Source organism: Neodiprion lecontei, chromosome 7 (assembly GCF_021901455.1).
Source record: "Neodiprion lecontei isolate iyNeoLeco1 chromosome 7, iyNeoLeco1.1, whole genome shotgun sequence".
In the NCBI taxonomy this organism is placed as follows: Eukaryota; Metazoa; Arthropoda; class Insecta; order Hymenoptera; family Diprionidae; genus Neodiprion; species Neodiprion lecontei.
This window is the reverse complement of record NC_060266.1, coordinates 23,105,807-23,130,045: the sequence shown is the minus strand read 5'-3', so window position 1 is coordinate 23,130,045 and position 24,239 is coordinate 23,105,807. Positions and strand designations below refer to the sequence as shown.

The 24,239-nt window shown below is 39.0% G+C and overlaps 1 protein-coding gene across 7 annotated transcripts in view; it reads right to left on the bottom strand.

Annotated features, from left to right (window-relative positions):
• LOC107218343 (rho guanine nucleotide exchange factor 17) overlaps nucleotides 1-24,239 on the bottom strand; it is a 48,297-nt gene that overhangs the window by 16,244 nt on the left and 7,814 nt on the right. For 4 of the 7 annotated variants that reach the window (XM_015656183.2, XM_046744841.1, XM_015656180.2 and 1 more), the window contains exons 2-8: nucleotides 23,708-23,879; nucleotides 21,929-22,456; nucleotides 20,374-20,586; nucleotides 19,734-20,268; nucleotides 18,473-18,874; nucleotides 17,597-17,897; nucleotides 17,220-17,523 (exon numbers count right to left, since the gene is read on the bottom strand). In XM_015656183.2, coding sequence (XP_015511669.1) covers nucleotides 17,220-17,523; nucleotides 17,597-17,897; nucleotides 18,473-18,874; nucleotides 19,734-20,268; nucleotides 20,374-20,586; nucleotides 21,929-22,456; nucleotides 23,708-23,860 — 2,436 coding nt within the window. In that variant the 5' untranslated portion in view covers nucleotides 23,861-23,879. The remainder of the gene's footprint in view (nucleotides 1-17,219; nucleotides 17,524-17,596; nucleotides 17,898-18,472; nucleotides 18,875-19,733; nucleotides 20,269-20,373; nucleotides 20,587-21,928; nucleotides 22,457-23,707; nucleotides 23,880-24,239) is intronic. The other 3 variants (XM_046744840.1, XM_015656185.2, XM_015656184.2) reach the window with 2 other exon arrangements.

Here is a 24,239-nt window from a genome sequence, read left to right as displayed (position 1 = left end):
CAGCTCAACTTAATTCATTTGAATCAATTATTTTGATAAATGATATGTACATACGTTAAAAGTAAATAGAATTAATTTCAATCCGTTGATTTCGTACGATAGAAAAAATGTTGTCTGTTTTTTTTTTTTTTCTTTGTTTTTTTTCTTTAGTACAAGGAAACGAAGACGGAAATTTCGTTGCTGGAGATTATCGTTGAAAAAGATATTTGAAAAGTAGTAGATTACGCAATAAGGGAACGAAGTCGAAGATTGTTACAAATCGACTGATTGACTTTTATTCCTGTGTTACATATATATGAAACCTTATTCCCGACTCAAATCTGGCCACATTATTGACTCAAAAGTATTTTCCTTTTACGAATAAGTGTGATCTATCAATCTAAAAACTATAATATCATTGACAGCTTATAATAAAAATAAAAAGAGATGCGGTTTGAAGTGGGAAAGAAAGAATTTTCCCCGCAGATGAGGGGAATAAAGTAAAGAGGGAATAACATGTCACTTTACTCCCGCTTTTGAGGTAAGAAAAAAGTGAACATCACGGTTGAGTCGGGAATAAACGAATTAAAGAACGTTGAAATCGATGACGAAACTTTAAAAAACCGAACAATCGCAGAAAATTCCAAGAAGAATAAAAAGACGAAGAGGAGAAAGATGGAGAATATTGGAAAGCATAAAGAACCCACCACTCGTTTCGTGACATTCTCGTTATCCTCGCTATCTTCCGAAGGCTGACTGGCAAGCCTGCGTCCAACACTCATTGTCAACACTGTGTTTTCCTATTTTGAATTTCACAACGGTTCGACGGCACCATCGACGTTTCATTATAACAAACGAACATGCGATAATTAACTTCACACCCGAAATCGTAACTCGTCGCCTGAGAATTCATCCCAAAGTATAAGCGTTGCACTTGAATCCCGCGATTCCTCGTCACATAATCACTGATTGGCAACTTGTTGCTGTTTTTGTTTTTATTTATTCGTTATTTTTCCACAATACGCACCGTGTCAGATTAAACTCAGCGTTATATCCGCTGTTATTTCTCCTCCCATTCTCATCGTTAGGCAGGCCTCTGTTCTTCTATTATTATCTCACGAATACTCGCCGCTCTCCTCTCCACCCCCCCCCCCTCTTCGATTTTCCACAATTTGTTTATCCAACGATCGGCGCGTTGCAAACTAAATTCACAAAATACGCGTCAAATCGCCGCTGATTATTCGCCACCGAAACAATTTCTGGTTCAATCGGATTGCAGACAATGAAATTCGTCGCTCAAGCAATCGCACGATAATATTATCGTAGACCTGATCTATTCAAATATACACACCCGCAATACGTAAATAGCGACGGAACAATGCGATTGGCAAATCGTTCCCTTGTCAATTGGATACAATTTTTTACTCTCGAGATTTTGTTAATATTTATTTAATCTAATCGTCGAGCATTCGATGCGGATTTTTTTTTAAACAAGTTTAAAAACGATAAAATTGTACGATAAAAAATCACCGGCAAATCCCAACGACGATTCGATAATCTTAGGCGAATTTCGCTATGTGTGCTGATCGATAATTTATCGTTAGACTTTAAACGGGCTTTAAACAAACGGTCGGAAGATGAGCGGAGCTCTGTTCGTTAAACCGATAAATTACTTCTGTAATACGGCGTCAAGTATCGGACAGTCGTTCAGTTTCACCGTAAATTCGGCGCCCGGCTTTGGAACAATTTTCAATTAATATTATCGCGTAGATTACAAGAATAATCGCAGTTTCGATAAATCACGTTAAAAATATTAGGTACCAATTATTTTTTATAAGAGCTTCTCGACTTCACATCGTGAAAAAGATAAAATTGTATCATTTATAAAAAATTCTTGTCAGCGGAATAATTCCTCTCCTTCGACCAAATTTCTGATTTCTATTTTCACTCTTACGGACACTTGGAAATCGTTCGTCTAAAATTGATCCGTTTTTCTCAGCTCGTTCAAACCTCGACATCCGTGATATTTCAACAATCCGAATATCGCAGCACACTTACTTCCCAGAATTTTTCACCGTTTTACCGGAGCAGAAAATTTGGTCAAAGTGAAGAAATCGCGAAAAATTTTCACCGTTCAATTAAATAACTCTGAAAAAAAATTCTCCATTTCATTGAATACCGAAATTACTGTCATCGAATGTTTCACAACAAAAACCGATCGAATATCTTTTCGTTCCTAATGAAAATTCATTCGGTGTTTAAATCCGCGATCTACGGAAGAAAAAAAATAAAATTAATACATACATAGAATATAGAAAAAAAAAATTGAAAACGATTCGCGATTACATGTGGAAACGTATAACAATAATAATTTTCGTATTCGTACGAGTATCGTCAGGATTTTATTAATCCCTAAATTCACGTGTGTTAAGATAAAAATCACTGCTGCAAAAAAATTACAATTCGTGTTTGAAAAATATACGAGCGGAAGTTGGTATGGTTTGCAATCCAGTTTCGCGGGGTTCGTTCAGATTGATACGTTCCGAACTAACTAAGCTGGCCTTCCCCGCGGACCTCGCATCGAAGAACCTTTATTCCCCCGCCTCGCATGTAATATCTCTCAATTTTCTCATTCGTAGAGGAGGCTCGTCGATGTTAGTGTTCGTTTGTAGGTGAAACTGGTATCCAGCTCTAGGTACGCGATAGTGTAGTAGGTGAAAATCGCGCGTGTTGGTCGTGGAAAACCAAGGAGGAAACCACCCCCTCCTCCCTCCCCCTCCGTCCACCCAAGGATGGTATATATTTAGCCGAGTGACTAACGCCCTCCGCAACCTGTGCTTCGAAAAGCTCCAAGCTTTTCCCCATTCCACTTGAATTATCCTAATTCGGTTGATTCACCCACCAAACCCGCCCTCCCTTACCACCCTTCGCCTCATCCCGACCCTCTTGTAATACGCGGCATCGTTATCCTTCGCTAATTTTCTTTCGCCAACTTTTTCTTGCTTCGTTTTAAAAAAATAATTTTATTCCTTATACTCTCCTCCCACCCTCCCGACCCCCGCAATTACTCTCTCATTCTCGATCTTTTTTTCTTTTTATTCCTCATTACTCGTCTCCTGTTTTTTTTTTTTTTTTTCTTTTCTCTTCTTACGAACATGTAGAGAACTAGTTTTTATAAATATATATTTTGAAGGATTCTTTTGCACGGTTTTGAGAGACGGAAGAATTTTCAGGAATATTGTTATTTTTCGTATATTGTAAAGAAATTGTTCTTGACGGTTATTTCTTTAATTCTGTCAATTATCGCGGATGGAATAAAACGCGATTGAAATCAATTATAATATGTTATCGTTTGTCGGAATTCAGAGTACATGTAGTTATGAATTATTTAACGGCTTATGTACAATTGGATAATAACGACTGATAATTATTGTCATGTTACGTGAATCGACTTGACTTCCTGTAACGACACAGCGTGTAGGCTGGTATTACGATAGCCTCGAGCATCTTGGATTTATTGATCTTTTATTATATAACTATACATGAGGCATTACACCCCTAACCGGCCTACGTCTGGCCCTTACTATCAATTATTTTCTTTATTTTTAAGTATGGCGTAGATCGGAGAGTACGAAAAAATTATCCCTTTAGTGCTCCCAAAAATGCAGGAATCCAATTTTCAAATGTACAGTCCTAAACGATTAGTTTTTAATTTTATTTCACGAATTCTTTGTTAAAAAACAAAATTTTTTTAAACCAGGATGAAAGTGTCAAGCCATTGGTTTAAAAAGATCAAATTGAATATGATGTTTTGAAAACAAAAATTTACATTTCACACGTTTTTCCTCACTTTTCAACTACTTGTTACGCTTGGTGTAGTTTCTAAATCAAAAAATGCAAGAAGTGAGAAAAATCAAATTAAATATGAATTTGTATTATTTAAATTTACATTAAATTCGATATTTCTGAAATTTCAATTACTTGTTTCGCCTTTACAGCTTGTAAACCAAAATCTTGCCCACTTTCACCTTGATCTAAAAACTTTCGTTGCTAAACAAAGAATTTATGAAAAAAATTAAAGCCAATCAATTGGGGTTATTCGTTCGAAAATGGTGTTTTCACATTTTTGGGATCAGTAAAAATCAAATCCGTGATCGAAAAAAATCTGAAACTCTGTGAAAAATGTTTGTTCTTATTTTTTTGTACACGCTGCACCGCGCTTTAAAAAAAAAAAAAAAAAATCAACGTTCACGCGAGGGTCTGAAAGTTAATATTCATCGTCGACGAGTTGTTGGCCTTTTAATTATTAAAAAAGAAAAATTGAACTATTTCAGAACCGAAATGAACTAACAGATAAAAAAAATACACGTTTCGAAACGAGGTCGATTCTTTCATTTTTACACGTGTATTTGGACAGCGAGACTCGGGTTTGTAGACGAAAAAAAAAAAAAAAAAAATTGTCACGTCGCGTACGGCAGGAGAATAAAAAGAAAATAGAGGCGTTGAAAAATCGTCGAAGAATAAGAAACATGTTGTTACATATGAATCGTTATACGCAAACAGGTATTGAAAAAGAATCGGATGAAAATACAGCTGAATTGATCCTTGAACACACGCGGATGATCCGCGTTGCTCCGAAGTCGTTAACACTATTCGCTTGTGTATAACCTGTCTTTTATAGCTTGTATATACAAATAAAAATTAGTAGAGTCGTTAGTTTTCATTTGATAACGAAACCGGGGCTTCAATCAAAACTTCGCTATACTTATCCAGCTCCTTTTCATCCTTCAACCAACGACCATCGATCTCTGCCTCATCATTTATTCATTCGCTATCGAATTCTTACGTAATCAATATTCACTATCCGCGTATAAAAATAAACTTTGTACCGATCGATTTTCAGCCAAATCTTTTCATTCCTCAATCTGCGATCGATAACGCGGAATTGGAATATTTAAAAAAAAAAAAAAAAAAAAGAAGAAGAAAAATAACCAGCAAAAGAACGATGCTCTGAAATCTAATTTCAGTAAATATCACATAGTGTATATGTTTTACAGTAACGCGTTATAGACAGAAATATGGATTAACCAACTTTGCACAGCAACAAGTTACTTCGAATCCGTACACATTCGACACATATACATACGCTAATGTTACTTGCATATAAACACACGCAAATATCGTCAATTGTTCAACGCAACGAGCGCTGTGACAAAGTTTTTTGCGGAAGTCGATGAAAAAAAAAAAAAAAAAAAAGCAGCAACGTAAGTTGTAAATTTTTTTCCTTCCTCCCCTATACTTGAATTAGCTAATCAAAATTTGCCACCAAGTTTACTTTTGCGCACAGCACGACGACGTGTTTTCTTTTTACTTTCCACCTTCGCAAGCGATCATTAATTTTCATTGCCGTATTTTTAGTTTTTTTTTTTTTTTCTTTTATTTTATATCTCAGTCTCTTACGAATCTTGGAATTCCTACATCGTTATACCTTGCATTGGTTCGTTGATTACTTTTTTATTTTTTGTTTTGTTTTATTTTTTCGCTTCTTCGTTCCCTCTCTCATTCGTCTATTCCTTTTCTTGCTATTTTTTTTTTTTTGCTCGACTAATATCGCAACAGCGCGAAAAAAAAAAAAAACAAATGTCGACAAACGCGGGAGGAAGTTTGAAATATGCCGCAAACGGTGAAAGAACAAACGGCGAAATGATAAAAATAAAAAAAACTCAACGGGACCGGCGAACCTTCGTTACTTTCTAGGCGTCGCGACGCGTCGACTGGCGTCCCGACGCTCGCGCGTTGCTACTCCGAGGGGTTGATCGATGCCTTGCGTAGTGCAATACACGCGAGACAAGCCCGAGAAAGCCAAAACCTCGGACGCCGGCGCGTTTCCGCACGCCTCGAACACGCGCGCACGCACGCAGGTGAAAACGTTTGCGAAAAAAAAATTTGCCACGTCGCAACATTTTTTCCACAACTATGATCTATCGCGCGAAAAAATTTATGTGAACGTGAAACATAACGGAAAGCGAGAAACGGTGAGATTTTCGATGTTATTAGCAGTATGGTGGATTATTTAAGGGTGGATTTCGAACCGTTTAATTTTTTCACCATTTTTTGCAAATGTATATATACATATGTATATTTGTTTTTTTTTTTTTTTTAGAGTTACTTATTATTAAGGATGTACTGACTATATATATATATTCTCAACCAAAAGTGAGCGTCGTCAACAATATTGATGAACTATATGATAAGATAAAAAAAATAAACCACAGTAAAGGCGATAAGAAGATTAAATTTGAATAATAATAATGCCCAAGAGTTGTCAATAAATTGTTTGAACGAAACGTTGTTTAAGAAATTTTCAGGGAGTGTGTTTATCTTTCTTTATTTTGATTTTTTGTTTTTTTTTTGTTGTAAGAAATAAAATAACAAATAATTGTGAGTGAGATTACTCTTAGGATGTTTATCGAAATTGTGTGATAAAGAATTTTATTTTTTTACCATTTCTCCGTCCCCGCGTTTCCGTTTTTTTGAAATCCAGTCTCGCCTCTGCGAGGATTATAAGGTATACGTATATATATATATATTATACATCACTCGGATATGAAACCGGTGAATGTGAAAATGTGTATAAAAAAGCGAGAGTTCGTTGCCGTTGCGTAATCTTTGAATTTACCATAGGGAAACCGCGAGAAACGGAAGAGAGAGAGAGAGAGAAGAAAGAGAAAAGAGAAGAAAGAGACCGAAACAAAAAAAAAAAGAAAAGAAAAGAAAAAGAAAGAAAAAAAAAATGATTCGGTAACAATAATATTTGTAGCCTTCAACGGGCTGCACCTGCTTCGAAATAGCACTTAAATTCTTGCCTGTATACCTAGATTATGTACACGTCTATGTACAGTATGTATGTATAAAATATAATACCGCCTAGGGGGCGTGATCCAAAGTTACGAAAAAATCCGGCCAAAGTATCGTAGTGCGCAAAAAAATCCCTTTTCCGTGGGAAGAGAAGATTTAAAAAAAAAAAGCAATTAAAAAAAAAAAAAAAAAAAAAAAAAAACCACGCTGTCCTCAATTCGTTTTAACGAGATCCCGAGTCAGCGATTCTCTCTGATTTTCTTTTCTCTGGAAAAGCGCGAAAACCGCCTCTCCTCCGGCCGGGCCACTTGAACGTGATGATAATACAACCACTCGCAGACTTCACTTTAATATTCGCTTCCCCTCACCTATTATTCTCGCTCAGTCGGCGTTTTTCTATTACGCGAAGATCTCAAGTTCGCCAATTCAATTTTCCGCAATTCACGAAGCGAAATAATGGGAATTTGAATCTGATTACGTAACCTGTTTCACGCATGATTGGTTCTCTTTTGATTTAAACCCTCCTCAATCATCGATGCGGATCAACCGATTTACCCGATTCGAGAAATTAATTTGAATACGGTGGAATTATTTTTTTTTCTAAGATGGAAATTGTCTCAGACCTAAGTATACCATTTTTATATATATTTTTTTTTTTTTGCTCTATCGCCTTTGCCAATTCGAAACTTTTATTCACGGGTCGCAGTACTTCCGTTTTATAAGACCGATTTCTTACACACTAGAAATTACTTAACGGTTCGCCAAGTCGAAGCGATTTTTCGCAGTATAAAATTTAACCCTCTATTTAGCGTGTCTGTTTAGTAGTCCAGTCAAAATGAGTCTGAGTTAAAAATAATCGGTATACGGCTGAATTTTTGTGTACAGGGATTTTCGGGCCTCAAAAACTTAAGTCTGACGTCATTTTCGAAAACACTAAAATTCGATGTTTTATGCGTTTTTCACAAAAACTGCTATCGATAGATGAAAAATAACTTGACCGTCGTGTGAAGCGGAAAATTCTACATCGAATTAAGTCCCGATATGTCGGAAACCGAGTCGAATTAACGAGTTAAAAAAAAAGACATTGTTTAACCAAAATTCCCCAGAAGTAAGTAGAATTTCTTTTTTCTCAGCTCGTTAATCCGAGACTCCGTTTCCGACATACGAGGACACAATTCGGTGTAGAATTTTCCACTCTACGCGATGATCAAGACAATTTTTATCTATCGATAGCAGTTTTTGAGGAAAACGCAAAAAAAAACGTCAAATTTTACCATTTTCCCAAAACGCCGGCTGTGCAACTCAAAAATTACATGGAATTTCAGTTCCCGAGAGTCGGAAATCCCTGAACAAAAAAAATCGCCACCGTGTCCCGAATATTTTTTACTCGGACCTATTTTGACTGGACTTTAGCTTACCAGTTTCTATCTATACAGCAATTCCTCAAATATGTCGAAATACCTGATTAATGTATCTTAGTGAGAATGAAATTAATATCAAGATCGGTATACTACAAATACAATAGATCTGACAGTCAATAATTGTTGCGTAATTCGAAAATTCTTTATCGGCTTATCATTAACGCTACTGTGACGTAATTAGTGACGAGGATAATCGGTTCATCGGTTCGCATATATGAGCCTGCAGTGTTGCATAAGACCAATTTATCATCGTCGGTCATTGAGATGAAAGATTTCATCGGCTTTATTGCTTGATCCGACTACGCGTTTCCTATTTGCATTTTCAATTTTTAACCATTTATTTCCCCTTCAATTATCGCTCTTCTGAATCCCGAGTTTCGAAGTCGGTCTGCGATAATAAAATAAAAAAAAAAAAAAAAATAAGAAAAAAGAACCAAAAAGAAGAAGAAGAAAAAAAAAACCACAACGAATGAGTTACGTGAAAAATTGATAAACGATAACGAAAAAAAAATTTGTCCAATTCAATTGAATATTGAAAACTATGTAAAATGGACACCTACATTTTTCAACTCAACCATAACGCAATATACATGCAACGTGCACCGATTCCTGATTATTATTATGCATCGGCATATCGTATCACAGGTTATACGTACATACACCGGAGACGCGTTATCATTTATTTGTCGGAACAAACTTACCGCGATTATAATAATAAACTGCCGATAAAAGGTACGATATATTGTCTATTTTTGGAACGCGAGGTTCTGCTTTTCGCACCTTATGCATACACACCACTGCGTGTGTATGCCTCGGATACACATACCAGAACTGATTATTTCCTAGCTACCAAACGTACGGTAAACTGAAACGGGACGTCGTCTACGTCGTACGGTATATACTCGCATTTTATATTATGTGTATGTGATACCGTGAATATAGTTGTTCGCGTTACGGGACGAAATGAAAATGACCGACCTCGAGGCTAGATTAGAGAACTGGGGAAAGAGAAGAGAGGTGAGAAAGAAAAAAAAAAAAAAAACAAAAACGATGTTAGAAAAATAAATAGACGGCAAAATAATTGTGTAATAAATTTTTACGAGACTCGAATAAGTGTATAATCAGGGTGGTTTTTTTTTCGACTTTTTTTTTTTTTTGTTACGTACCCTTCGAAAAGTTAGTTTTTTTGTTGATTTTTTTCCCACTTTCATATACAAAACTTGATTATCTACAAAATGAAACCAAAAACAGCTTCCCAATTTTGTATAATTTACGAGATATTTCTGTTGAAGTGTTCGGAAAAATTCAAACCGGATAAGTCAGCTTTTAGAATTTTGCTAACGAGTTCCGGTTTCACGAGACTTCGTTTGAGGCTATAAGCTGAGAGAACGAAAAAAAGTTAAAAAAATAAAAACCACCCTGATATGTATACATTATTCTTTTTCTCTCTCTCTCTCTATCTTACAACGAACAAATCATGAGAAATAAAAAATAAAAAAATCCGCTCAAATCTCCAAGTAATCTCTGTATATCAATCGATCTATTGTTAATAAATTTTAGATGATTTATAATAAATGCCATATTATTCAGGGTAAAATGAAAAAACCTATTCGAAATCAATTCCCTTTCCTCGAGAATAAAAAAATAAAAAAAAAAAAAAAGAATGCAAATAACATTTCGCGGGGAGAAACAAAAATAAAAATTAAAAGATTTTTTTTCGGTATTATTATAGTTATGATATACATAGACAAGCATATTAAAGCTGCGGTTGTTCTAAATTTAAATCAACCAAGAGTGTATAGTTTCATTTGAGGGGCGAAGCGGAGGGTAGAAAATTTGCCTCAGTGACGTAGCCACCTGGTGGGCGACGCCGGAAGTTAACACCTGCGTCAAGCTGCCGGCGTCGCGACGCTTCGGCGTCTTGGCGGACGAAATTCCTTCGGAATGCCTTATATCCGTTGTTTCTTCATTTTTCCACGTGAGAAAGGCGATGTTTAAATTTGGATTAGGTATAATTTTACTCCGCGCAATTCGATTTTTTACACACACTCCGTGGATCGATTTTTCCAAATTATTGTACGCGAGATCACGTTTCGGATGAAAATATGATAATATGAAAATACGAGAGTGAACGCACGATTAAAAAAACTGGTAGGTTAAATGTCGACACTGTTTTATTAATTTATCAATATAAAAAATAATCGTACGTTGAGTATTTATTTTTTCAGAAGACACTTTTAAGAGTGCATAAATTGGAAAACATGAAAATTTAAACAAAATCTTAGAGATCGATCGATCCTTTACTTCGAATTGCTTCGAAGTAATTGAAATTCTAGTAAATTTCGTGCGTTTTCAATTTAAAAACCACGTATTGCACTTTTGCATAATCTGTATGGAATTTACTAGTATATTGAAAAAAGAAATTTATTGAATTTTCAATTAAAATTAAAATCGTTTGCAAAATTCTAAACCATCGACTATTATCTCGTTATGAAGTCGTCAAAAGGTATCGACTTTTGGCCGATAATGAGCAGCCTTGTCCTAAATTTCTGCGCGGTGAATAACGAAAGGATGAAACATGATAAAAGCACTGAAATTGTTCGAGTTCAAGGCGATCCGATGATACGCTGCACGGGAAAGAGAATGCGAATAAAAAGCATAAGTAGAAACAGCATCAGACGCTTTTATCCGTTGCAATTTAAGCAATGCAATCCGTACGTCGACAGGCGCCCCATTAAATTATTATATCAAAACATATTTTTGCAATAACGATGTATTTACCAAGACGCCCCGTCGCGTCGCGTGTTTAGTCTGGATATCAAACTCGAACTCCGACAAAGACGACGTTGTGTCGCATCTGCAATATAATTTAACGCAAAAAATCACAACGGAAAATCATCGGGATTCGTAAATGTAAAACTGGGTTTGGTCACTGGCTTAAGGATTTGAAAAAAAAATAAAATAAATAAAATAAAAACACGTCGATTTACAAAATTTACCTCTTTTTTTCACGTGGATATCGGAAGAACAGGGTAGGATTTTTGCACATAATAATTGTACGACGTTTTATGAAATATCAGTTCTTCTTTTGTTGAATAACGTCAATTGACAACGGATTTATTATTATTAGTACAAAGAACTGTGTTTCTTTCAAAACGTCGTGGGTCGAATCTCAAATTCTATTCGTACGATTGACTTGAAATTTGGACACGTACTTGATTATTAAATTTTTTTATAGAATTACCGAATAGTTTTAAAAAACTTGGAAAACCCTGAAATTTGTGAGCTGATGAAAAAAAAACGTGCGATTTTCGTCGAAAAAAACGCTACCGTTATCGTTTCCTATTAACAAATTGATGAACACTTTTCAAAACCATCCGGTGATTCTATAGAAAATGTTGTAATCAAGGACTTGTTCAAACTTCAAGTCAATCGGACGAATAGATTTCAAAATTCGATCCACGTCGTTTTGAAAAAATTAGTCATTTGTATCAAAAATAATTCTGTTACAAATGGATATTCATCAATAATAAAAAAAAAACGAAAACTCCTTGAAACCTTGTACTAATTAACCATGTGTAAAAATTCGACCCTGTCGTTCGAATATCCTCGTAAAAAAAATGTAAGAAAATATTTGTTTATGGATCAAATCCTTAAAGTTAGTATGTTAAACGAGAAATCCGTAAATCAACTGCTTCCCCGATTTTCACATCCAGATACGCTCTCGTCTCGGACAAAAAAGAAGAAAACGCGTCCCGCCAAATTATCGCATCTGTTAAAAATTGTTACCGCACTTAATAACTCGGGAGAAAATGACAACCTGCAGAATTTTATATCATCACCTAAATTTTCATCAAACCGTCAAGAAATCATGACATTTAATCGTCAATTTCGTAAATTTTGATTCGATTTCATTGAAAATTAATCTTTCAAACCGCGAGATTTTATCGCAAATGCAAATATCCAGTAATTTTTTCGAGAGTCATTTCGGGGCTACCTTGAGAAAAAAATAAAAAAAAAATAAAAAAAAAATTAAACAACAAACCTGCAGAAGAAGAATAACGTCAACAAATCGAGGAGAGATTCTTCATCCGTCGAAAATCGAACCAGCTGAGAATCTCACGAGGTTTTATAAACCGCGACCCCCGAAATTGAGGCTGTGATCCGAATATGTGATCTATGTATAGATCCTTGAGTGCACTACTAGACGGGCATGCTTCGGGAGATTGTACACTCAAATATTTCCTTTAGCCGACGATAGCGTAACGTTTGGAAAGTGCTTATATTATATATACCTACCTATATATATATATATATATATATATACACACACATATATGCATATATACAAATAGAATGCACGAATTTTTTATGACGAAATTGCATGTAATATATCAGCGTTGCCAACCTATCAGTCGAGTATTTCTACAAATGGCGCCAAAACAATTCTTCAGATTTCTTATTCAGATTTCTTGCCTGCGCCGCGATAATTCATCATATTTCATTTTACGTTATGGACAATTTTTCTACAAATATGTAACGATAATTACCGCAGGAGGTAACACGGACAAATTTATATCCTAGAATCTGAATTTTAAGTGTAAAGATATAAAGAACTTTTACCTGTATAATATGTTTTTCTTTATAATATTTAATGCCACAAAACTGTCGAGTAAAGTGCGTTTGAAAATTACAGATGCTATCGAATTGCCGGATATTTTTTCACGCACCTCACGATTGGTCGATTTTTGGTCTGTTGTTTCGATTTCACGGATCATATTTAGAGATTTCGTTATCGGTCTCGAAATTTCGTCAGAGATCGTGAGATTTTCGACAGATTTCGGCCTAAGCGAGAATATTTCTTAATAATAAAACGATCAATTTTCTCTTTTTTTTCAACTGACTCTAAATTTCTTTAGATTTAAAATTAAAAAAAAAATTTTAATTTAAAATGTGAAATTGTGAAATACAGTCGATCCTTCGATTCACCAAAAAGAAACAATTTCTCAAAAATTTCGTTCATAATTTATGCACAGCTGTTCTGATTTTAATGAAAATTGTTATTCTCGCTGTTGTTATATCATCGATACATGTATCAACGCTCCTTGGAAATACTCGCGAAAATTTGGCAGTAATAATAACAACAACACCAACAACAACAATAATTATCGAGACGATGGGGGGACGAGGAGAACTCGACGCTGTCTATTCGTTCGTCTGTCCAGCTGGGCTTCGGGCCAAAATAATATAAATTTATAATCCAAATGCCCAAAAATAAACTTTCGGGTGCTTGGAACGATGCATTCGGGCCTGCTTGGCAATCCCTGAGGAATTCGATCGATAACTTAATTTACGAATATGTAGGGTTTTCACGTACATATGTATAATGTAATAGATATGTTGTAATATTACAAATCGCTTCAAAATATTCCCTCCACACGCGGCTTTGCGCAATATTTTGAGGTCGCTTTTCAAGACGAGAATCTTCTTTACTCTTACCTCCAGCCTCGCATCTTACAAAAATTGGAAGGGAAGAATTTTTTATACTAACAATTTTGCGGAAAAAAGAATTGGCGTAAGATATATGGCTATAGACATGAATACATCTTTGTTTCACTTCCATTGTCGATTGTTGTGCAATTTAAATAAATTTTATTATATGTTTTTAATTCGTTTGTTGCAGAACTAAATTTGAAATTCAGATTAAACATTCAAACTCTCCAAATATCCGATCTCCTAGTAATTTTTTAAATTTTTGTTCATTTATTCCAATTCGTTTTTTATCTACAATTCGATAATCTGAATTTTATACTTATTGACATGCAAGCAATGAAGTTTCAGGATTCACAATATTTTCGCACCGAGTATAACGATTATATGCGTATGAACGTATTGTACATGTATTTAATATACACGTGCAAATCAGCTATGCAAAAAATGTGTTCAATCAAAAAAGAATGACGGAAAAAAATCGGAGAGACGTATCAATAACTTGCAGTCAGCAGTTCCGATTTCCGGTGCGCTGCGTTTCCTGATCACGCACATTGCACGCAAATAATATTATTAATAATAACAACAATTACAACAGTTAAATGCCAGTCGCGTACAATCGTGGCGGAAAAAGTGTTTTGCGTCGGTGTAAAAATTGAAGAACAAGAATAAAAAACAGAAGGATCGCGATGTTTAATTTCAAAAACGTGAAACATTCATTTCACTAAATCTTAAAATTCATTGAGTCGAAATATTATGAATAGAAGAGTTGAAACGTACAAAGTTACAGAAAACCAAAGTATGCGATGGTCGGAAAAGTTGGAAGACAAAAAGAGAAAAAGAAAAGAAAAAAAAAAAAACACAACCATCGCAAAAACGAAGAAACAAAAGCTGAAAAAAATGAGAAAAAAAAAATTGCGAAAAAATTCTTGACGTAGGTGTAAATACGCGTTCAAGTATACAAGTTGGTGTATAACTAGGCGCCTGTCGGGATTCGCAGGCCTTACGCAAGGTCGGAAAATTGCGTCAAACGGAGCCGCGGGGGGCGGTAAAAAAGAAGGAGGGAGGAGACAGTTGGCGACCGAGTGAAATCGTCGCTTTGGGCCGCGGTTCGGTTTTCTGATGCTTTGGAAAACGGCGAGACGCAGATCTGCTGTCTTTGCCGTCGCGTCCCCAGGTATAAAGTACATCTTTGGCCCGGAATATCATCGTCTCGATTCGCCCCCGCGTCTGCATGCCCGCCACCGGCTCTTGGGACAAACAGAGACGTGAGGCGGGGTTGAAATTCCGAATTTTAAAAGCTCCGAAAGCGCCGAATTACGAATGATCCAAGATTTTCAGTTCCGTGAATTTCCGGCTCGGTGAAACTTTATTTTTCAAAATTTTTTGTCCACCGGAACTTTACTTTTCGGAACATTGCTCCGTCGTAATTTGAATTTTCGGAATCCTGTATTACGGAACTTTGAGCCGTCAGGTTTCCGACCATTCGAAACTTTGTCGTTTCATAAAAGTTAGGTTTCTTCACTTCAAGTTTCACCACCAAATAATTCGGAACTTCAACCTCTACCCCAGAGTCGTGATCGATCCCTCCGTCGACGGACTTTAGAGACCGACCAAACGGCAACCGGCGCCGATCTCATCCGACGTCGAGATATCGTCGAATATTATTAGATTATTACGTGCCGCGTTGTGTCTCACGGCTTGCACCCAAATCCCGATCAAGTAGGATGATCGTCACCTCGTTTTGCTCTCTGCTGCGTCGAAACTACTTTCGAAGCGCGTTTTTTCGAAGGTTGAACGTTCCGGAAGGTTTGAATTATCAAATGCTCGATACCCCGAATGGTAACAATCAGTGATCAGGAACAATTTGTGCAAGGTATATAAATTTTTTAACGTATACCTTGGACAATCTCGGATATTGAACACTGCTCGAGTATATAAAGTTCGTCAGAATCGCAATAAATATTTGCGAATAAGTAATAAGTAACGAATAAGAAGCAGGAGGGAAAAGAAGAAACAACTCGCAGAGAACCAAACTGATGTGTGATTTTTCATCCAAGCGTAATTTAAACTTGCACTGAATCGGTTTCTGTTTATCCACGTGTACTCCCCCTCCCCGCCCCCCTCACCCCTCTACTTCCGTTTTTTTTTTTTTTTCTTTCTCTTCAACTTCTTCATCTTCGGATTACAAATAACACCGAGCACTTTGGTTCCCTTGCGAGCTGCGCTGCAGCGATCCATGTACCTATAATATCTGCAGAGACGTTCGATCCAATTCGGTCTAACGCGTATTACGCAGCTGTGCGTCACATTCAAACGATGCCACAGAAGCGTGGAGATGCGCCCTTAACGATTTGTCGCGGCGCGAATTTTCTATATTCTGTCTTTCCCGCCACTCAGTTTTAAAGCGAGTTTAAGGAGGTCATCTAGTGCGAAAGCTGTCCATTGGAATAGAATTTATCATAATTTTCGCATTATATTTATTGATATTTAAACAAACGTTGTGATTTTTTTCGAGGTGAAATATTGAATATAACCTAATGTATACTGCCTAAAAGCGACGTAAGTAAAAAAAGTGTAGACACGATATCTCAAAAAGCACTCGACCAATCCTGCTGAAATTTTTACAGCATGTTTATCATACATATACCTACCGCGTGAACTAGGATAATCAACATTGCTTTGGTAATTTTTGTTCCACCATATAAGCAAATAGAAAAAAAATGCGAATGTCAAATTTTTTTTCGTAAAACCAATCCTACCACAGAATTCATGATTATCTGACAGACGCGGTGTGTTCTCCAAGGTTAAACGACACGATTCGATCTTGAAAAAACAGACGAAATTGATTTAGCTTCTAGTTCACCGGTCGCAAAAAATGAATGAAAAGAAAATAGCTCAAAATCAGGAGAACAAGAAACCCTCAGAGGTAATAATGTGAGTTCGTTACGAGCGTGCCACCGAATAAAGTCGCTCCACATCAACATGATGTAAAGAAATAAGGTGCCTCAGAACTGAAGACCGATTTCGCTCAGTATGCGTTTATATCCAAAATGACGTAACAGAAATAATGTAAATAGGTTACTTAAGGTTACTTATTTATTTCCGTATAATCTGTTTGATGAAAATGCCAGTTTCTGCAGTCAAAAGTTGCAAAAATAATTATATGAACGGTCCACATCCAGAATCTCCTTTTCCAAAATTCCACCTAACCTAAATTCCCCTTTCCCAATATTGTTATACGTTTATTAATGTCCGTACAGTCATTTATTTATTTATTTATTTGGTAATATTTTATCCATGGGAATTTTTTCTGGGGGATTCTAGACTGTCACCAACATCAACATAAACACTAATGAACAAAATGTGAAGCCTACATAACGTCACCTTGGATATGTTTTCTGACTGGTTTAACTAAACAACCGTATGCATGTGCATTGTTCCGCAAAACAAATCAACTATTAGACTCACATTTCGATGAGTTGTCGGTGCGCGCGCTACACGTTCAGAAGAACCCCTCAGCAACTCAGCGAGGAGTTCGGGACTGGGTCCAGGAAGTCCTTCGAGTTTGCTGGGGCTGGACGTGGTCCTGTGATGACACGGAGTTGGCGGTTCCGAGCCGCTGTTGGTTCCGGCGCTATAGGAGAGGTTGGCCGACACCTTGCGTCTGGGTCTCAGACCCCCGTCCATCAGGCCGATATCTGGGGTTCTAGGCTTCGCCATTTCGGCCTCAAGCATCTGCCCGTAAGGTCCGCGCAGCGGTCGCTTGCTGTACCTATCGACCAAAACTTGATTGGAGAACCTCAAGGTTTTGGATGGGTCATTTTTATTTTACAAGAATCCTTTACCTCCGTGGCGTTTGGCCTTCGCAGTCGGAAAGGTCGCTCGGTGTCGCCGGGACGTCGTCCCGCTCCTCGCTGCTCTGAGCAGCGAGTTTGTTTCTGTCGGCATCCGAGGGTTCCGGCCACTGCGTTATGTAGACACCTTTTCGACGCTTGCTCGTGTCGCCTCGGTATCGTCGAGGCTTTCCCGGCGATGAAGCCTCCGACGGCGTTTCCGACGGTGCCTCGCTGCCTTCGCTCGCCTGACTCAACCGTGGCTCCTCTGGCGGTGGCGTCACTATAACTTCATGCGGCTCGATCTTAGAGTCTGAGGAAAGGAGCGCGGATCGAGTGTGAATGCTGGGATCTCACTTCGCGGTATCAATTCTACATGATTTTTTCTTTCTTTTTTTTTTCTCTCGATTACAAATCTTTCAGGGAATGAGTTTTCAGGGACTTTATTGCAATAAATTTCAATACCTACTAATGAATTCTAGTACGATTCTCGAGGGATTGTTTTTTCTACGCCAATGAAATTCTAAACAATCCCTGAACAATAATTCCATCAATTCTACAGTAGGTATATTGTACTTTGTCCGATCGAGTGTAAATACGTAGAAAAAAAAAATCGTTCTGGTGAAATTTCATCAAACTTCTTGCCAAATTTCATAAGATTTATAGTGAAATTCCAGAGCAGTGAGTCACATTGCGAAGCAACATAAATTCGACACGAATTACAGCTAACTTGAATCTATGAATCCCTTTCGAATTTCTGAGAAACTCTACTCTAGCAAATCTTGAAGCCAAGATTTTACGCGCATTTTAAGACGATTATTTACAATAAAAAAAATATATATATATATATATATATATAAAAATTGCAAAAACTCGTAAGAAACTCACCTCTGTGAACAACCTCCTCAACAGCTGTTTCAAGGACGTCGGAATTGTCGGGCAGACACTCAGGGGCGGGTAGATCAGGCTGAACGAGATCAACCCTGGGCTCGTGGCTCTCGGGAACGGGGGGTTCGGGACTGGTAAGGGCGCTGGAGGTGGCAAGGCTGTCGGAGCCGTCACTCCTGGGCCTGACCTCCTCCTGACCCTGGTTTCCAAGGCCTTCGGCACTTCCTACAGCGCTGTCGACGCTGGTGGTGCTGGCCCTGGGGCTTTGCCGACTTGGACTTTGCGACGCAGAGCCGGGGGTGGGACTCGCCTCCCCCCGACGCCTCGGCAGCGTACTCGCCCTGACATCGCGGCCTTCGTCCCGCTCGGATTTCGAATGTGGTTGAACCCTGAGTCGGCTACCTGTACAGTGACGAAATGGAGGGTCGTTAGTGGCTGGAAAAGGGGCTGGGAAGGGCGAACGATCACTCGTTGATAAAGTATTGAAAAAATATAGGTTATTTTGACTCAGAGAAAATTAGTTTGGGTTATTTAGAGGGAGAAAGTTTATCATAATTGAGGGGGTGTGTTCGAGTTAATGGGTGAAAAAGTAGACGACTTTCGAGAATTCACATCTCGACAATGAATTATCCAAATCGAAAGAGATCATTGTTATTTGAAATTAAGTAGGTTCAGATTCGTTCACCCTTTTCCCTATAAGAATCAACTGACAGGAACTATCGATATTGAGGATAACGTCAACCATTTTGCGCGTTGACAGATTTTGCGGTACCCGCGATATCTCAAAAACGGCTGAACCGATTCATTTAAAGTTTGGAGAGAGTAAAAGAAAGTCTACGTCTTAGAATAAATATGCAAACGAAGCTCGATCTGCGTACTTTTGCGTAAAAAAACTTCAAATCAAATTAAACAACTGATTGTTGAAATGAATAGATATCCAAAATTCACCATTTTTTTTTTTTTGTCATATTTCAAACGTTTCCTCCGCCACTTTTCACCATCGTATCCAGGAAATCCTCACTTCCTCTGGCTGTATAACGATAGTGAGGAACGAGGCCGAAACCAGCAGCCAAACGTTTTAATTGTTCATTTGAACAAGGTAGTTAAATCCAAAAATAAAAATTTTCTAAAATGCCTTGAACCCCCGATACTTTTATACAATATCGAGGATGAAACTAAGCCGCAATTGTCTATTTTCAAAGAATTTAACACGTTTGGCGGCTAACTTCAGCTTCAAGAGTGCGGATTCTCCTGTACATACCGTGGTTAAAGTCGACCTGGCCAAAAGATGCGCTTCTGTAGGGGGCGCCGCTTCTGTGAAATGAGAGAAGCGGGCCCCTCGGCTCGAGTCGTGTGACGGCGTCACGTGCCTCGGGGTCCGATCCGCGAGCCGAAGCGGCGTTCGGCAGGGTATCGCAGAGCTCGGCGAGGCTTCGGGCACTGTCCACAACGGAATCACTGTACTGGCGCAAGTGTCTCGCGTCACTGTTACCACCCTCACTTGAAACCACCCTCCCTTCATCGACGGCACTGTCAATCCTCTCCTCGTGTCGTAGGGGCGGTTTTCCCCTTCCCTGTTTCCGCCTGACGGAACCAGTACCGTTACCGGTCTCGGTACCGTTGCTCTGAAGAACCGGGTCTCCACCACTAACACACTCTTCACTGACACTCTCACTCCTAGGTAAGGTCCTCGACTGATTCCCCGACGACGACGAGTTGTTGCTTCCGCTTCCCTCGCTGTACGTGTAACTCCTCAGACCCGTCGGACGCTCCTCGCAACTTCCGCAATTCTGGATCTGTGGGTTCCGCAATTTACCGACCGTGTTAACAAAAGAAAAAAAACAAAAAAGACAAAAGTAACAACGAAACCCCAAGGCCATCGGGGCCGACTCGCGACTCACCTGCTGCTGTTGGGGGGGCGGCGAAGAGGCATGCAACCTCGACGGCCTGCGGGGTGGTGGGACCGGCGCTGGGACCTTCAGCTTTTCCGTCAGCTCTCGGAGACGCTCGGCCTTGTCGCTGCGGGGGCTGGAAGAGGACTTCTTGCCGCTCCCCCCTCCGCCCCCACTCCAACGGAATCTGTGCAAACGGTCCACTGCTGTCACAGCTGGCTCCTGTCGGCGAAGAGAGTAACGAACTGTATTTCTTCACTGTGGCAAATGAGCTCGGTGGCCTTTCGATTGTTAGTTTTAACTGGTGATTGGGGTTTCCAAGGTACCTATTTTAAATTTTCTTTTTCTTTTGATCCCCCCTCGGGAAAGAGATCCTTTGATTTGGACAGAAAATAGCGTCAAGGTAAATATTTCAACTTTGATGCAACCTTGTGGCCATGAATATGAACCACGTTAAATTGGTTAAAGAAATTAAGTAGAAACTTGTCACCGTTAGAAACCAGAAAAAAAGGAAAAACAACGGGGTGCGAAAACCTTGGAGACAGTTCAATTGGAATCGGAATGAGCAGATTCAAAAAGTAAAATAGTACGCTGCACCTGCGGTCAATAATTCGTACAAATGAGTTTTGAAACGAGTTTTCACGCAGATGATATGCCACAGCGGTTTGAACTGAATGTGCTGTACCGTTATTCTGGAGTTTCGTAAACAGGCGTTAAAGAGTTGTGCAAATCCAGCGAGGTGTTTGGCAAGTCGCGGAGCGATAATCGGGTTGCTTGTGCTTTTCGCGATTTTTTTTTCTCCCATTACTTCTTTCCCACCCTAGTGATTTACGACGTATGTATGTATAAGGTGTGGAAAATTGGCTGAAGCGAGGAGTGATCCTCATCCTCGAACAGTACATTCGAGCAAATTTTCACACCGTTTCGTTCACAACTTACGTTATACAATTTCTTGGCAATTATTACGGGCCCTGTCCAAGAAGAGAGCTCGTCGTCGTCGCGATGCGTTATACATTGGAAGCGGTAGTTATGCCAGAGCAATTATTTCCATCGGTTAGGAATCATCGTCGTTGCCTTACGGCGAGTCGTGTCGCGTCTCTTACGTCATTATGCGAATCGTTATCCAAGAAATTTTTGAACTTGAGGCTATAAATATTGCACCACGTCTACACCTATACACCCAGCGGCCTCAGACTACCAAATATATAACACAACACACCAGCTGCGTATTTATCATCATCCGGACACGGTAGGTACGTATGTACCTAAAATCGCTCCATGTAGACACCGATTTCTCAGCCGAACGAAAATGCACTCGACGATTACGCGATGTTTTTATCCAATCTGCCAAAAGTCACGCACCTCGAGGTACGAAGTATCGATATCGTTAAAGAGACAGATACAACAGAGAGCGAGGAACGGTACCCTTTGACGAATCTTTTCACGCAAACAAGATGGTAATATTAACCGTGGTGGGGGTGGATGGGGGCAGGAAAAAGGGATCGTGCACTCCGGGACTCTGGGACTTCGGGGGTGGGGTGGGCGAAAAGAGGTCTCTACCAACCTGTAACTTGAGGGTTTGGTGTTTGGTCCACTGGGCAAGCTGTCGTGGCACCGACACTGAGTGGACCACTGAGGCTGGGAGTGAGGTCGCGGCCGATCCGTGGCTGGCTGGCTGAAAACCGCCTCCTTGTTTATTATTAGCCAAGAAGTTTGGCGGCAGTTGTCCCGCCGTTGCCGGTGGCTCCGCTTGTCGCTGCAGCGTCGGCGGCCCGTTACTAATTCCGATGCTGCTGCCGCCCCCGACGCCCCCGACGCCGAGCGTCGCCCCCGTCGACGAGGAAGAGACGCGTGGAAGCGGCAGCCGGGAACGGGGCCCGATGCAGCAGCAATCGGCGACGCTGCTCGCCAGGTCCAAGCCCGGCTTATTATCACCAGCAACGCCGCCAGCCGGCTTGTCTGTCAGACGCTCCCGCGAATTTGAATCTCCCGCCGCTTCCCGCGAGTTGCGCTTCTTCCGACGATCCTGCGACGACTCTTGATCCCGACCACTCGCTGCCGGGATGCTCTCCTGTCGGCACGGTTTCGTCACCTTAGGGGTTCGCGGCGACCCGTTTCACCATGTAGTACAATACGTGTGCGTGTCGTTGGCGTTTTTTTTTTTGAATTTTTTTCACAACAACTTTCTCTTTCAAACAGTTCAACGTTAGCGTGCTCAATTTTTAATATACGCAAAATTATTATACGAAAATTTTCACAATTCTGTACATTGGGAAAAGAGTTTATTCACTGTTAAGAAACGTATATTTGGATACAGCGAAATAAATGCTTAGTTATTATTATCAAATTTTAGCTGAGCCAAATGATGATCGATAGAAATTTGTTAATAGTTGAAAAATCATACGTGGCTAAACTAGAATTTGGTAATAATAACTAAACGTTTATTTCGCTGTATCCAAATATACGTTTTTTAACAGTAAATAAACTCTTTGCACATCAAGAATAATATGATTATTCTTGTGTTGTAGAATTTGGCGTGCAGAATTTTTTTTTCAATCTTTCGTGCAAATCAATCGAATTGCTGAGGTAAATTTTATCGTACAATAGTGTTCCATGCATCTATCTTCTTGAAATACCTGAACCATTTTTCACTCACGATCAGGAAAAACACTTTTATCGTTACAATTTTTTGGATCGCTTCACTTCATTAGCAAACTATTTTTAAATATCTGTTAATGATAACTGATCAACGAGTGAATTATAGTTTTCCGGTGAAAGAACAAAGGTGAAAATTCGTCACTCGGTTTAAAAAAAAAGGCTGATTAAAAAATTGGCAAGACGGTATTGCATACATACATATTAGGGGGTGGAGTTTTGTTCTTGTTTTTTTTTTTTTTTGAATTTTGAAATTTTACAACTCGTCAATGCATTAGTGTACCGATAAGACCAGAACGTATTTCTGTAGGGAATTGAACGCTCTACAAACAAGGTTTCTTGTCATTTTACGATAAAACTACTCTTTCAAAAATTATGTGATGTATAATAAAAATATTTAGGCTTTAGGATTAAACCTGTGCTTTTCGGGAGATTTCTATTTCATAATTTTTGAAACAATTTCGAGGAGGGATTAAGTAAAATTTCAAAAAAAGTCCCAAACGAAGACCACCGTAATACAATATGTGTATGTCCTTGTAAAGTTGCGATCAATTTTCGGGAAACGAACTAGTCACCTTTGATCCTTCCTTTAAAAATTGTAAAAAAAAAAAATCAAAATTTAAAAAAGAAACTTTTTAAAAAGAAATGAAAACAACACGCAACGACACACGGCGAAACGGAGACTCACCTGGGACAGTCTGAGACCGTATCTCGTGCCACCGAGGACAACGTAACCGCCTCCAGCTCCTCCCGTCATTGCTCTGGCAGCCCCTCCGAGCCATCCTCCGAATCCGCCACCGCTGCTCGCCCTCTCGCCTCCTTCCCCGGCGCCGCGGGGCATTCTTCATCCTTCCCTCACCCTGGGAAAATTAACAAGATGTACACCAAGTCCAAAACCAGAGCAAAAGAGAAAAACCTGGCTAGTTTTTTCACGATTTTTTTTTTTTTTCCAAGTGGGACAAGACAAATTTTGCGATACATATATATATTGAAGAGAAAGACAAATTGTAGCGAAACGCATTTTTCATCGTTTTTTCCATACACAAAACACCCGTTTCTGTGACGAAATAGCGAGTCTGGGAACGCGCATGCGCGCAGTACATAAAATACCACTTTTCAACTCCTAGGAGTCTTTTCTGTACTCCGCGCATGCGCAGTCGCGAATAAATCTGACATTACGCGATCCTAACCTCAATTTCGTGCTTGGTAAAAAAAAAAAA